This window comes from Berghia stephanieae, chromosome 9 (assembly GCF_034508935.2).
Source record: "Berghia stephanieae isolate SIO BIC M18660-M18661 chromosome 9, UCSD_Bste_1.3, whole genome shotgun sequence".
In the NCBI taxonomy this organism is placed as follows: Eukaryota; Metazoa; Mollusca; class Gastropoda; order Nudibranchia; family Aeolidiidae; genus Berghia; species Berghia stephanieae.
Window position 1 is genome coordinate 43,512,759 of NC_088368.1, and position 15,000 is coordinate 43,527,758.

At 36.7% G+C, this 15,000-nt stretch overlaps 1 protein-coding gene across 3 annotated transcripts in view; it reads left to right on the forward strand.

Moving 5' to 3' along the window:
• The first annotated feature begins 689 nt into the window (after window positions 1–689).
• The window catches only part of LOC144980294 (eEF1A lysine and N-terminal methyltransferase-like), a 36,513-nt gene continuing 22,202 nt past the window's right edge, over window positions 690–15,000 (forward strand). Inside the window, exons 1-5 of one of the 3 annotated variants that reach the window (XM_078927936.1) lie at window positions 690–824; window positions 7,589–7,706; window positions 10,246–10,474; window positions 11,537–11,745; window positions 14,319–14,445. In XM_078927936.1, the coding sequence (XP_078784062.1) occupies window positions 7,615–7,706; window positions 10,246–10,474; window positions 11,537–11,745; window positions 14,319–14,445 (657 nt within the window). In that variant the 5' untranslated portion in view covers window positions 690–824; window positions 7,589–7,614. Of the gene's footprint in view, window positions 825–7,575; window positions 7,707–10,245; window positions 10,475–11,536; window positions 11,746–14,318; window positions 14,446–15,000 lie in introns of all 3 variants that reach the window. The other 2 variants (XM_078927937.1, XM_078927938.1) reach the window with 2 other exon arrangements.

The window sequence follows — 15,000 nt, forward strand, 5'->3', positions numbered from 1 at the left end:
AAAAAAGTCAAACAAAACAACTTGAACTTTTATAGAGTACAATATCCACCAAACATACCCAAAGCGCTTTACAAGGGGTCTTTAGCCAGCAACACATAACATGTAGGACGAGACATGACGCCTGTTTGGCGATATCACAATTTTATTTCAGGACTAAGACAACGCTGTTCACGGCCAGGTAATTATTTTAGAACCTGACAACGGTGAGGGAATGTCAGTACCTAAAGAGTCTTTTCCAAGGACTCAACTATGCGCCTCGCAGCGCGGAACTCGAACTTGTTGTTGTTGTTGTTGTTGTGGTTGTTGTTTTTGTTGTTGTTGTTATTATTTTTCTTTTTCTTCTTCTTATCATTATCATTATAAATGCTCAGCAATGGAATGTGAGTAAATAGCCTTTTACAATGACTCAACTATGCGCTGCTCAGAGCAGGATTTGAACCCTGGACCTTCCGCTACGAAGGCGAGTGTCATACCACTAGACTAAATGGCCGCACAAAACTCTTTAAAATTGACTTTAAAATAACTGTAAAGTGGATGGGAAAAAAAAAAAAGAAGAGATAACAAGGCTCGCTCCTTACAACTCGACATTTCCCATGCGAAAAGCGATAAATTGGAAAATTATGTCATAGATCTTTCACAAATCTATGCGAAATATAAATCTAACGACTTACAAAAATTATAGAATTTTAGAAGCGAAAAAGAAACGGAAACAAATAAACAAGGCATGAGAATAAGTCTAGGTGAACAGACAGTATGTAAGAGCTCCATGGAATAAGTTCATAAAATATTCCAGTTGAAAGATCTGTTCTCGATCTTGATTCAAAGTAATAACCTCATAATATAAATAACACACTGTTTTAAAAACATGTCTTTTTCGTTACTTCTAAACCGAAGCTTATCAAATCCGAAAACTCTTCAAAAATTTGGATCTGAGATATGTTTGTAGTTTGAAGACTTTTGGCTTTGACTTACTGACTTATCTCCTTTCACTTTCATTTTCATAAGATAAATAAATTAGATATTGCCTTCATACATTATTCATTATTTGCATTTTCTCTATTTAGCAAGTCTACATATTTTTATATTGAATTTATTATTTTAAAAAAAAGGGAGTAACTATTCTCATCCTGGATGAGAATAGAGGTAGAGAGGTGCGCTGGTGTTACCAATGCCAATACTTAGCTTCCATACCAATACCAGGACAATCATTCGTTTGGACAGAAAAATAAATAAAAAAACTACCGCTTACTGTCAAAAGCAGTTTAGATTTGAAGATGCATTTGTTTTTTATAAAAAAAATTCGGTACTGGACAATCCTTGATGAATTTCAAAAGTTGTGTTTGAAATTATATCCTATTTTTTTTTCATGATTCATTCCTTGCGAAATCGTGTGGGTTTACGTCTGTTACGTCTGGTGCTGTCCAAACAAAACAAAGGTTTTTAAAAAAGTTTATTGAGAAAAAGATACGGAAAAAAGTGTCCCTAGATAGGTATGCAATTTGGTGCATTAGTGCAGTAAAAATTGGTGCGCAAAATTAGTTCGTAGGGGATGCAAGACTGTGTGTGTGTGTGCGTGTGTGTGTATGTGTGTCTCTTTTTTTTTTTTTTTTTTTGGGAGTGACTTCGTACACGGTAACGGGGCATCTAGCCTCAAGATCTACGTACACGTAAACTGGTTTACCGTTGCAACACAAGCAATAGATGGTCCTCGCTGTCGTGACCGCGCGCTCTTGTGTTTGTGTGTGTGTGTGTGTGTGTGTGAGTCAGTTATTTTTTTTATAAATCAAAACAATTTTAACCATTAATGGCGAGATCCCATCTTACACTCCCCAAACTCCAGATCTTAGTCTTAATGTTATCATTAAAAGACAAGCTTTGCGATTTATAGTTTAATTGAAGCCCGAGTCTAAATATACTCTTACTACTGCTCTCTTGGTGGAAACGATTTATTCTGCATAAGCAATCTGCAGAAAAAAATCAGTGTCACTGTAAAAGGTTAAAATTTCACGAAGTACGCTCCGTGAACACCGCTGTAACAATCCTTTGATCTACGTCATCAGGCAACCCATTGTTTCTTTCATCTTTCCCCATTCCCCCTTACTATCCCCCCGCCCATCTCTCTCTCTCTCTCTCTCTCTCTCTCTCTCTCTCTCTCTCTCTCTCTCTCTCTCTCTCTCTTGTCATAGTGTTATCCCTTCCCCTTCCAATGTAAAATGAAAACGTTCTGTTGTTTGCAGATACATGTATGATTGTTTTGTTTTCTCTCTCTCACTAGGCTAGGATTAAAAACCAAGACATCAGGCAATGGGTGTCTAATGCCAAAGTATAGATTCTCTCTTTGGCCAATTTAGTCACGCATGTGGCAGCCCAGCTATTTATTATGTTCTGCCTATAACACACAATAAGTGGGATTTTGGGGGTGGGTACGAAAGAAATCAAGGTCATAAGTAACTGTGCACAAGAGCTGTATAGGGAATTGGTTTCTGGGGGTCTTGCAAATACCAAATACCAAGACGTCTGGTTTGTTTTGCTATCTTGGAACAAACGAAACAGAGATGTCTTGATGTGTGGCCTAGTTGTCTGATTTTGTGACCTGGATGTAAGGTTTTGTGACCTAGATGTATCCTTATGTGTTTGCAAGCCATGCGGGTAAGTACAGCGATAGCTTGCCAGTTGAGGAAAAAAAAGGAAGAAGCAGCGTATCCGCATTCGAAAAACAAAACAAAAAAAACCTGAAAAAACTAAACAACTTAACCTTTTAAAGGCGAATATCAATCTTACTTGGACCAAAAATAAAATCTTACCGTTTTCATCAAAAGACAAAAAACAAATTACAATTTAAAAATTTGAGCTGTTATATAGGATAGGGCAATATCCACCAACGTGCTCAAAGCGCTTTTTATCAATATTCTTACTGCTCTTATGGTGGAAACGTTTTTTTTTTTCTGCGTTAAAAAATAATATAAATGAAGACTATTATTTGAAAACAAAAAAATCAGTGTCACTGGCAAAGGGTTAATTGCAGTACTCCTGCATCCTGTGAGACTCCTACGGCACTTGCTAATCATAAAAAAGGAAATAGCAATCAACAATACTAAGTTGAAAAAAAAAGAACAAAAAAAAAAAAAAGGGGGGGGGGGGGGAAAGAGAGCAAACCCAGTAGCAATGCAACCTTTAGCGGCGAAATTCGATCTTTGACCTAACGCCAAATCTTCTTTCGTCAAAAGACAAGTAACGGCAAAACGATTATAGACAATTGAAGTCCGAGTCTGACTGCTCTCTTGGTGGAAACGCTGTATTCTCCGTTAACAATAATAAAGATAAAAGCAAACTATTATCTGAAAGCAAAAAATTAGCTTCGCTGTTAAGGGGTTAAGAACACTTGCCAGCATCGTTGAGATGCTCTACGTCACCAAGGTCACCAAGCGACACGTCTCCCTTTCGTCTTCATGCAACCCCCCCCACCCCACCCCCACCCTCCACTCTCACGGTGGTGGTGGCGGTGGATAAAAAAAAGACCTTTTTTTTCTTTCATTCAATCAACTTGACTGCTGTTGGACCCTAGTCCTCTCTACAAGTACAAGAAATAATACTCATTTTTTTTCTGCTCCAACGAAAATATCTACCCCCCACCGGTCTAATTATTTGTAGCAGACGACAAATTTCTCAAAACGGTCACGTGACACTGTAAAAACAACACAGGAAGTCCATGAAAGCTTATTTACGGCATTTCCTTTGAACCGTGTAAACAACAAAATTTCGTTTTCATTCGACTCAACGGGTCAGATTGGCCTGTATTTTTTAACGAACTAAAGTTCTGAAAAATCAAAATGTTTCTTAGAAAGTTGAAAGATGCTAGTTTTTGAAAGATAGGTAGGTTTTTAATAAAAATCTTTATATTTTGCGTGAATGCATGCTCAAGGCGAGTTGGACGTTCAGCGGAGGTTGGTAGGCCAAAGGCCCACCTCTCTAGTAGGTAGTGGCACCTTCTCAGTTCAGGGCTCATCTCCCTTCTTAGCCCCGCCCCACCTCCCTACTCTCATCCAATCATCATCATCTCTCTCGTGACTGCTTTTGGTGATACTGGACGTAAGGAGAGGAGGATACTCAACGAACACATTGCATTCAGCGAACCCCCCCCCCCCTTTTTTTTTTTTTCTTTTTCTTCTTTCTTTTCTTTATGGACTTTAGTAAATAAAGTACCTCTTGTCTTACTTATCCAACTAACTAATCTCAGAGCCAACCTCAGATTAATTTAACAAGTAGTATAGGCAAACTCACTTTTTAAATGTACCTATTTTCTAGTGACACATACAATATCATACAGTTGAACTTCAAAAAACCAAACGTCTGCTGTCGGCATTCAATTGACAAGAAACGGAGGATAGAATAATGGAGACTATCTCAGGCCTCACCCCACCATGTGTTAGGGGTGGGGCAGGGTTAGTGTCATTCAATATTAGACAATAGTGCATGCAGAGCTCGGCCCTAGGTAGGGAGAGAAATAAACTGATGGTGGGGGAAGGTGGGGAGGAGGTGACCCACAAACAACCGAGGTGTTGGGCGTAGGAGAAACCTCATGAACAGAGATCAAAGAGAAAAAGCCGCTGGCACTTGGATGATGGAAATGTTTGTTTTTTTTTGTTTTTTTTTTTTGGGGGGGGGGGGGGGGTGATAATCAGAATGGGATGTACACATTCACATTTATAGTATAGGTACTAGATGACAAGGGATGTATATTGCTCTCCCTCTATGAAAATGCCACAGTATCCGCCTATTTTTGCCTTCTGCAAGTCTTTGTCGCATATTTCGTCTTTTTTATTTTATTTTTAAAAAAGACTGAAATTAAAGGCAAAAAGTCTTTATCGTGTATTTCGCCTTTTTTTTTTTTAATTGGCGTTTTGGCAATTTTTAAACAACACCTGGCATATGATTTGTGGCTGATTTAACCCATAGAGGCCCGGTGTTTACTAAAAAAAATTCCCATGAGGCCCAGTGTAAGGGGCATAACTCTTAACAAAAAAATACCAACACAAAGTTAAAAAATTATTAAACGAGAACCAAATGACATAAAATTATAATTTTAATTCCTTTTTATAGCCAGATAAATTTGCTTTCGAATGATATATAACATGACATGTTTTGATTTCAATAAATTGGGAAAAAAGTATTAAAAAAAAAACTCGTTCCCCGCACCCCCATTCCCGTCATTTTCGTCAATCTCGGACTCCGATTCAGTGTCCGAATCACCTTGATCGGGTGCTAACGCCTTGTCTTGTCCATCCCCACCATCGTTTACATCTTCTCTTTCTAGTTCGATATCGCTTTCATTTCCAAAATCCTCTTCATCGTCCACACCACTCTCCAAAACATCATTTCTAGCGCCACGCAACGTACGGGAATGCCATTTTTCTGAATTCGATTACTCACTTGTTATCAACGATATAAACGTGCGGTAAAAACGAAACGGAAATAGAACGATCGCATTACGTTTACGATGTTTCCGGTTTAGAATAAAACGAAGTGATTCGTTGCAATAACAAAGTAAACATGATCCGTTTTTTCTCGGGGGCCGCGGGCGATGACGGGCGATGCGGGCCTCAACAGTCGCGGGCGACTCCAGGGGAAGCGGGCCTCTATGGGTTAAATAACTAGTGGTAAAAGGGGGGGGGGGGGGGGGGGGGAAGCAAGCCTAGCGTTAGGCGGTCGCTCGAAAATCCGGCTGGTCCTATTTTCCTGAGTGATCTACGATGGATTGGGGGCGCGACAGTATTTATTTAATAAAAAAGTGGACAATTTTTTCTCTCTCCGATTTTCGCTGTCTTGACTTCAGATTCTTCTTGTTCAGGGTCAAATTTACAATAGGTTTTATACCAAGACCTATGTGTCTACTCCAAAAATTGTTGAAATTAGAAATACAGGCGTTGTGTCTCCTTCTACATGCTACATGTTGTTGTTGGTCATGGACCCGTTGTAAAGCGTCTCCTAAAGTGGATATTGCGCGTCTATATTAACTCTTTAAGATTCAACCCGACAAAAACCGACAACGGCATTAATATTCATGGGCGGGGTAGCCAAGACTGGCCTCAGTAAGTAAAATCCAATCGTTGTGAAGGAAATGACAGGCCCTGTCACTGCCGCAGGGTGTTTTCAGCTTTGATTTTTATAAATTTGCCGACAGAAAAGAAAATATGTTTCAGAAATTGCGATTTAAATCCTTTTTTATTTGCGGGTGAAAATCATTGACATTGCACTTTGTTTGGTAAAAATCGGTAAAAAATTACGACTTTGGTGATGAAAAATGACTTTGAAGACAATTATTGTAAACTTTTAAAAATATTATGAATAATTTATAACTCCGTTATTTGTGGGTCGATTTTGTCATTCGAGGTATCAATTTTATTGCAATAAAGAGATAGGAACTTCATAGTTATTTTTTCTGATGTGAAATTATTACTTTGTAATTTTAGCACCAAGAAAAATACTCGGTAAATAAATTTGTAACACCTCTTTGATAGACCGCCAGGGTCCGTTCGTGTAGAATTGTGAATCAAGCGTCTCAAAGTCTTCGACCAATCACAGGCTATCTATCCAGCTGGCCGAAACAAAGACGCTTCTCCCCGTCCATGTATTACGCTATTGTTATGCAAGGAATATAACACCTTATTGAGTAGGCCTAAAAGCTAAAATCTAAAAGTAAAAAATATAATTCTGAGGAATTTGAAAGTCACATTGCTGAAATCAGCTTGAAAAAAGAAGTACATTGGTCTTTGTTTCATAAAAATCGGTTGAAAACCAACTGTTTTACGAATAAATTTGATTTTAAAAATTGCTTTTGTTTATTTTAGCTTTTTTTAGCAACTTTTTTATTTATCGGCCGATTTTCTTGATTTTTATATCATTCTTTATATCTCAAAGAAACGAGATCAGTGATATACTTTGTTTGTTTCAAATGTAACTAGAACATAATTTGGCTTTTTTGCCTATCGACCATGCCTGGATAATTTATTCAACAACGTGGTGATGTGACGCAACTATTCCATGGCCGTCTTCCACTGCCTAAACGATGATTCAATTCATTGTTGACAGCTGTTGACACGTGAGCTGCAAGAACGACCAATCGTTGAAGGGTCAAGATGCTCAGTTGCCAATCGTTCTTCGGTCAAAAAACTTAAGAACTCACGAGAACAAAAGTTTGAAATTTGGTGATGGACGGACCTATGAAATCGTTTCTGGGCGGAGTTTAGCCATGAGTGACCGTAGAAAATGAAAAGGCGACTACAGATATCAAAGAGTAGGCTTATATCATCAAAGGATGTCTACATGATTGACATGGCCATATAGGGAACTCATTATCTACTCCCCCAAAAAGAATCTAAACACGAGAGGGTTAAAGCTCAAGTTTTTTATTTATTTATTTATTTTTTTTTTTTTTCTTTACTGCAACGTTATGATTATGATATGCCTGATAACTTTCAAACTTGTATTCTTGAATGCTGAAAATAAATAGAAAATGGCCATGCATAATAATATTTCTTTTTCTTTATTTTTTGTTTGTTTTTGTTTTAAAAATGGGTAATTGTTTCAGACCTGTTGCATCAATATAAGAATAAAATGGAACTTCTACCCTCAAGTCATGAAGAGTTCAGCCAGCCTGATTACTGGGACAGATTTTTCAAAAGACGCGGTAACATTCCTTTTGAGTGGTAAGTGGAGTTAGTGGTTAGGTGAGGGTCTCAAGCGCACAAGTATGCAAAGTGATTCATTTTGTTTTATGAATGAATATGGCTGCACAGTCTCTATGGACGCTTGCCGTGAATGTGTGCGTTACTTCGAGTGTATCAGTCTGTTACTTGTATCCAGTGAGTAATTTTTTTCCATAAATCTCTTACCAGTGCAAGTGTTCTTAGCTTTAGAATGTAATCATGTGTGTTAAGGTGCTGAGGCAGTTGGATGTTTCCTTGTGTTGTTGAAATCAGTTCTTTGGTTGTTGTTATTGTTTTTGTTTTATAGCATCACAATTTAGATCAAGCAACAAAATAAACTGATGAATTGCTTTACCCTAGACAAAGTGATACCAGGCTGCTAGAAGCTGTGGACTGTAGAAAAGTAATAAACAAAAATGAATAGAACAGCTTCAAAAAAGAACAAATAACCAAACACAGAATATTTCAGGCTCAAAACCCTTCTTCAGCCAACAACAAAAAACAATAAAGGCATAAATACATTACTAAATTCTAGATTGACACAGTCTTTTGTTTCTTTATGTTGATTGGATGAATGTTGTCGTATTCATGTATCGGAACTTGTATCGTCCATCTAATGGTAGTTAGTATTGTTCACGGCTAATGTCTGATACATAGTATTTACGGTGTTGGGAGTCATTCTGTATCTAACAGTCATCCTGCACTCATGTGTATCTTATGTTTGTTGTTTAATAAACAGTCTTTACTGTAACAATTCGGATTTTTGATTTTTGGGAATATATGTCTAAAAGAATAATGATCTAAGTTAATCGTTTACAAACTTTAATTAAATAGATAACTTTTGTCATTTTAAAATATATCATTATAGTTATATATATCTGTCTTATATATATATATATATATATATATATATATATATATATATATATATATAGGGGTGGGGGGGGGGGGGGGAGCGTAGTGGCCAAGTAGTTAAGGCATTGCACTGTGACCCGGAAGGTCGCGGGTTGGAGCCCCATTTCAGGCACTTTCGTTTTTTTCCTTGGGCAAGATTATTAATCCCCAATTTGCTCACTTTGGACAACATAGGTGATTCCTGTTGACATCAGACATCTTGTTTGATGAATTATCTATATTCCTTCATTTAATTCCTAGGCAACATCTTATGATGTCGTGGCGGAAGGGCATAATTTTTAAAAAAATTTTTTATATGTCATATGATATAGGATTCAGTAGTCTGATGTCACGCTGCCCGGCAATAGTGGCCATCTTGGTTCTAAACAAAGAAAATCATTACTTTTTATTCTTCATGCTGGCTAGAACTTTTCATATGCCTTGTGATCAGAATGTGTAAAAGTCAAAACATGATCAAATTTATGTGTTTTTTTTTTCCCTCTGGAAACGCTTTTATGATCGCCGGAGAAATATTTCATACGGGCGTCCGCCATTGTTCCGATAGTTTAGAGCCAGTGTTACTAAGTTACCATGCGTCATTAGGAAGGAAGTGACATTACGACTGTTGAAGAGTATTAACAATCCAAATCCATGTAATGAGAAGCCCCTTGGCAGCCAACAATAGACTGTTTGCGTGAACGGGGCCGATTAGAGATAGGTCAACTGTGGTCTTTGAAGTTACACAACATATATCGCCTGTGATGCATGTACATAAATCAAGGGCTGAGCTGACACATGTTGACAAGCGAGCTATCTATAGAGCAATCGTTGATTGGTCAAAAACTCAGGATTTCATATAAGGACATAAGTTCTGGAAAGCGATACCCACCCACCTGTTAGTTGACAGAACTTTTACGATGAAATTAGGGCTCCATAAAGTGTTATATCATGGTAGGCTCCATCCTCTCTTTCTATTCTGGCGTAGATGTAGACGACAATAGCATTTCGGATATCATAATGACTAGTGGGCAAAGGGTTAAAGCTTCCAAACAATCCCAATCGCCGTCTAGCCTCTAATCGGCCCCGTTCACGCAAACAGTCTAATCATCACATGACAGCGACTGTAACTGGGTGGGATTTTTGACCTGCCATAGTGGGCAGGGAGATACTTACTTACAGTGTTTTCTATCCCCCTACATAATCTATCTCTTTTTTTTTACTATCCCATTTTCTTCCTTTTTTGTGATGCTGAAGTGACCTAAATGTATTGCGAGCACTGTAAAACCCGTTAATAGCAAACATACAAACAGAGACTGTTAAGGCAAAGAAGTTTTTCTTTAAGAAATCTTTTTTTAACAATGTAATGATGACAATGATGCTCCATATTTTTAAAGTAAATTTATCAAAAATATATTTTTTCTTTTTTTTTTTTTTTTTTCTTCTGCTCCTTCCCATAATATCACTTGGTTATACAATATATTATATTTATCAATAATATCTTTACATATTTTTTGATAGAGAAGTGGTAAGACCTGGAATGAGATTAAAAAGATAGCTCAGGATAGAGAAGGATGGAAACTGTTGGTCTGTGGCCTATACCCTTACCCAGGGTAAAAAAGGCAATGATATTTTTTTTTCCTTTTAGGTATGGCGAGTATCCTGTATTGCACGATGTTATTCACAAATACACAATGCCTGCTAATAAGATATTGGTGATTGGTTGCGGTAACTCAGCATTAAGTGAGAATATGTACGACAATGGTCTTCAGAACCTGGTCAACATAGATATCAGTGATGTGGTCATCCGGCAGATGACCGAAAGGCACAAGGATAAACGTCCCAAAATGACATTTCAGACAATGGATGTCACACAGGTACAGTTTCCTTCTGTTTTTCTTTTTCTTTTTCTTTTTTTTGTTGTGCATAGACATTTTCATGATGCCATATCACTCACTCACTCACTCAATCCTGGCACTTGAGGCGATGCAAGGGATCTCCACCTGGTCCTGTCAGCAGCTATTTTTGGGGCCATCTCGAGGGACAGACAGACGTCTCTGTTTTAGGTCACTCTCTATGGTACGTCTTCAAGTCTCCTTGTGGTTGCCTCATTTCCTCTTTCCTTGGGATGGCCATCGCAGAGTGTTCCTTATCAGTGTTTCATCAGGTCTGCGACAGACATGCCCCAACCATTGCCATTTTCTGTTTTTAATGAGACTCTCCAGAGACTCCACTGCAGCTCTCGTTCTCAGCTCCTCATTTGAGTTTGTGTTTGGTGAGAATATCTTGAAGATTCGTCGCAAACATTTGTTTTGGAATACTTCAAGTTTCTGGATGATACTCTCTGTGATCTTCCAACATTCTGATCCATAGAGCAAAACGCTCAAGGCATTACTTTTTAAAATCTTTATTTTAGTGCTGGAATATAATCTCCTTGCTCTCCAAATCTGTTTCTGTTTGAGCGAAGCAAATGTCTGGATTATGATGCCTTATCACTGTGGGCAAAAATATTAAAATAATGATAAATTGTCTAATTTATGTATGCCAGCAGTTTGATATTGATATCATGCCCTCTATTTTCTAGAAGAATTACAAAATATTTGGTCATTAATATTCTGTTTCAGCTTGATCACTGAAGGTATAGAAGGAATGAAATTGACATCACTCAGCTTTTGTTACTATTTTTAGACAGCCTTGTTAATGATTAGTTCTCACGAGATTATATCAGACTATAAACGTTCACAATTACACACAGTTTTGTTTGTTAGTACTTTATATCCGGCCTGCAGATGATGTGAGTAATTTATCTAAACGCATAGCATCAATGAAAAAAAAAAAAAATTGTGTCCTTTGCTAGCACAGAATCTTATTTTTCACATAATTATAATGTTGATGGGTTTAAAATTACATTTATTGGTTTGTTTTTTTTTAATTTCTAGATGTCATATTCTGATGGGGAGTTTGGTGTTGCTCTTGACAAAGGGACGCTAGATGCTCTTCTTGTAAGTGAGGAAGCAGAGGTAATTAGCAATGTCCGGAAAATGTTTGATGAAGTCTGCCGAACGCTGAAACTTGGAGGGAGATACCTCATCATTTCCTTGCTTCAGGACCATGTTCAGAAGACACTTTTGAACTACTTTACAGAAGTGTAAATATGCGTTTTGCTGTTTTTATTTCTAAATTATGCATTATGGTTAAAAATAAAAGAAAATAAGTCAAATTTTAAAAAAGTGAAATTATATAAAAATATCATTCTGGCATTTCGCATAATGATTTAAAAAGGAATTACAGATTTAATTTTACTTTAAGAGTTAACAATTTACAAATTATAATCAGGCCTGTAAATCTTCCATCTATTGTTTGATTTCCGCCAGTACGATTTTGCTCTATAAGTGCTAATATAAAAAAAAATAATAATAGTAAAAATAAAATTCGTAACGTCAAAGAACAGAACCAATAAAAAAGAAAATAAAAGAGTTTTATGTCATTCCTCGAAAAAAATAGATTTTATTCCGTTTCAAATGCCAACTTAAAAAAAAAAACCAAAACTAAAAAACTTTTCATTTGTCGCATCAAAGACCAAACAAAATTTGCCGTTTATCAGTTAGCTATAATATCATCATACCACCTACACGCTCAGCTAAACATGTATGTATTCACTGCAAAAAGTTCCGACAATTTTTTCACCAACAATTTACAGGCCTGTATAATTTAATTTATCATTTCCTGCTACGTGCCATATAATAGACCTGTAAATCCCGTGAATGCAATCGAAATTTTGACTCAACAGTTTATCGGTCAACAATCAATGTAGGTATCTACTTTCTTCAGTCTCCTGAATTGATACTACTAGGCTGCTAGAAGCTGTGGACTGTAAAAAAAAAAATAAACAAAAGTGAACATAACAGCTTCAAACAAAAAAAAAAGAACAAAATACCAAACACTGAACGTTTCAGGTTCAAAACCCTTCTTCAGCCAACAACAAAAAACAATAAAGACATAAATACATTACTAAATTCCAGACAAGACAAGAGATTTTTTTAGGTCCTCTCTGTAGAAAATTATCTCGGTCGTCCATCTGAAATTTAGTAATGTATTTATATCTTTAATGTTTTTTCGTTGTTGGCTGAAGAAGGGTTTTGAGCCCGAAACGTTCCGTGTTTGGTATTTTGTTCTTTTTCGAAGCTGTTATATTCAGTCTCCTGAATTTCATTTTAAAAAACATAATGAATTACCCAAATGCTCCAATACGAGCATGCTGTTCGTCGTGCGGCGACCCATCATCCATCCATCCTCCTGCTTCGTAAAGCATCGTCAATGAGCAAACTTGACACTTCATTACTTCCCTGGTGCATTTTGGGACCATTGAGTCGAAGGATGTTTGTTTTATTTTTTAGGCGCCTATAAAAGCTTGACCGATAAGTTCAGCGGGACTGCGATAAAGTGTTGATATAAGTGATAATAATTTTGACTCACCAGTATCAATCCACCTACTCTCTTCAGTCTCCTGAATGGCATTTTTTAAAAGGAAGGAATTACCCAAATGCTCCAATACAAAAACTAGAGGTGCCCAAATTAATCAATAAAATGGAGAGAAAGATAAAGGGAGTAAATGTGACTCATAAATAAGGGAACAACACATGCAGTTTGGACCAGTGAGTCGAAGGATGTATGTGTTATTTTTAGGCTTCTACAAAAGCTTGACCGACAACCTCAGAGCGACTGCGATAAAGTTTTGATATAAGTGTCGTGTGATATGGCAGTCCTAAAAATGAACGGGAAACAAACAGGAAAATTTGAGCTTTTATATAGCGCAATATCCAATAAACATGCTCAAAGCGCTTTATAAGGGTTCCCTGGCCAACAGCAACACTTAATATGTAGGACGTGACATGAAGCCTGTTAGGCGATATTACAATTTTTTCGAACAGAGACAACGATGTTAACGGCCAGGTACTCATTTTACACCTGAGTACGGTGAGAGAATGTGAGTAATGAGTCTATTCCAAGGACTCAAATATGCGCCGAGCAATGCTCAAACCCAGGACCTTCCGATCCGAAAGCGAGTGTCATACCACAAAACCACATAGCCGCACAAATGTTATGTAACAACAAGGGAAGTCAACGTGGATGAGTTGAATGTTTCAAGGGTTCATTCGGAAATTTAGGACATTTCACTTAATTTAATTTCAAAAAGGGCCCATTTTTGGCTATATCAAATGGCTCATTTAGAAATTCAGGACATTTCAGTTATTTTACTAATACTAACAATTGTAATACTCTTCAACAGTCGTATCGTCACTTCCTTCCTTATGATGCATGGTAACTTAGTAACACTGGCTCTAAACTATCGGAACAATGGCGGACGCCCGTATGAAATATTTCCCCGGCGAGCATAAAAGCGTATCCAGAGGAGAAAAAAACCCCATAAATTTGATCATGTTTTGACTTTTACACATTCTGATCACAAGGCATATGAAAAGTTCTAGCCAGCATGAAGAATAAAAAGTAATGATTATCTTTGTTTAGAACCAAGATGGCCACCATTGCCGGGCGGCATGACATCAGACTAGTGAATCCAATTGATTTAAAGTTACAAATTCAATCCACTTATTAAAAATCATCCTTCACATTTTCCATTAAACAGTTTAAAACAGTGATGAGTACGAGATGATAACATTTTCAGAGTTTTCTCAGTTACTCCCCTTTTTACAATAACAGGCGATGGCCCATACGAATTCATAAAATCAACATGGAAAGCCAAGGTGGAGACTGCTCAACAACATCACCTCTACCAGTCTTTGCTGTCGTTATCACCAAACTCAAAGTTCTCCCGAATCTGCCACAGGTATGAGATGACCCGGTTGCCCTTTTTCTTTATTAAAAATGAGAATTTGGTTGAGTGCCAAGAATTGGAATGAACTACCACGTGGTCTGAGGGAGTTCAAGTCTTTACCAGCCTTTAAAAAGAATCTCAAGACACATCTTTTACTGTATTTGCTTTTATTGACGCTATGAACCCTTGATTTGGCTATGAGTTCATTGCATTGTACATTTAAAAAAATGTCTTTGTCTTATTTTATAATTTATATTGTAAAGTGCCCAGAGCTTGTGTTTTACAAGAGAATGAGCGCTGTATAAGTGTGTATTATTATTATTATTATTATTATTATTATTATTATTATTATTATTATTATTATTATTATTATTATTATTATTATTATTATTATTATTATTATTATTATTATATTTCCCTGCGAGTTCTCTGCAAGTTTCATAATAAGATAAGATTAGATCCAGTAATAATAATAATAGTAATAATAATAATAATAATAATAATAATAATAATAATAATAATAATAATAATAATAATAATAATAATCATAATAATCATAATAATAAT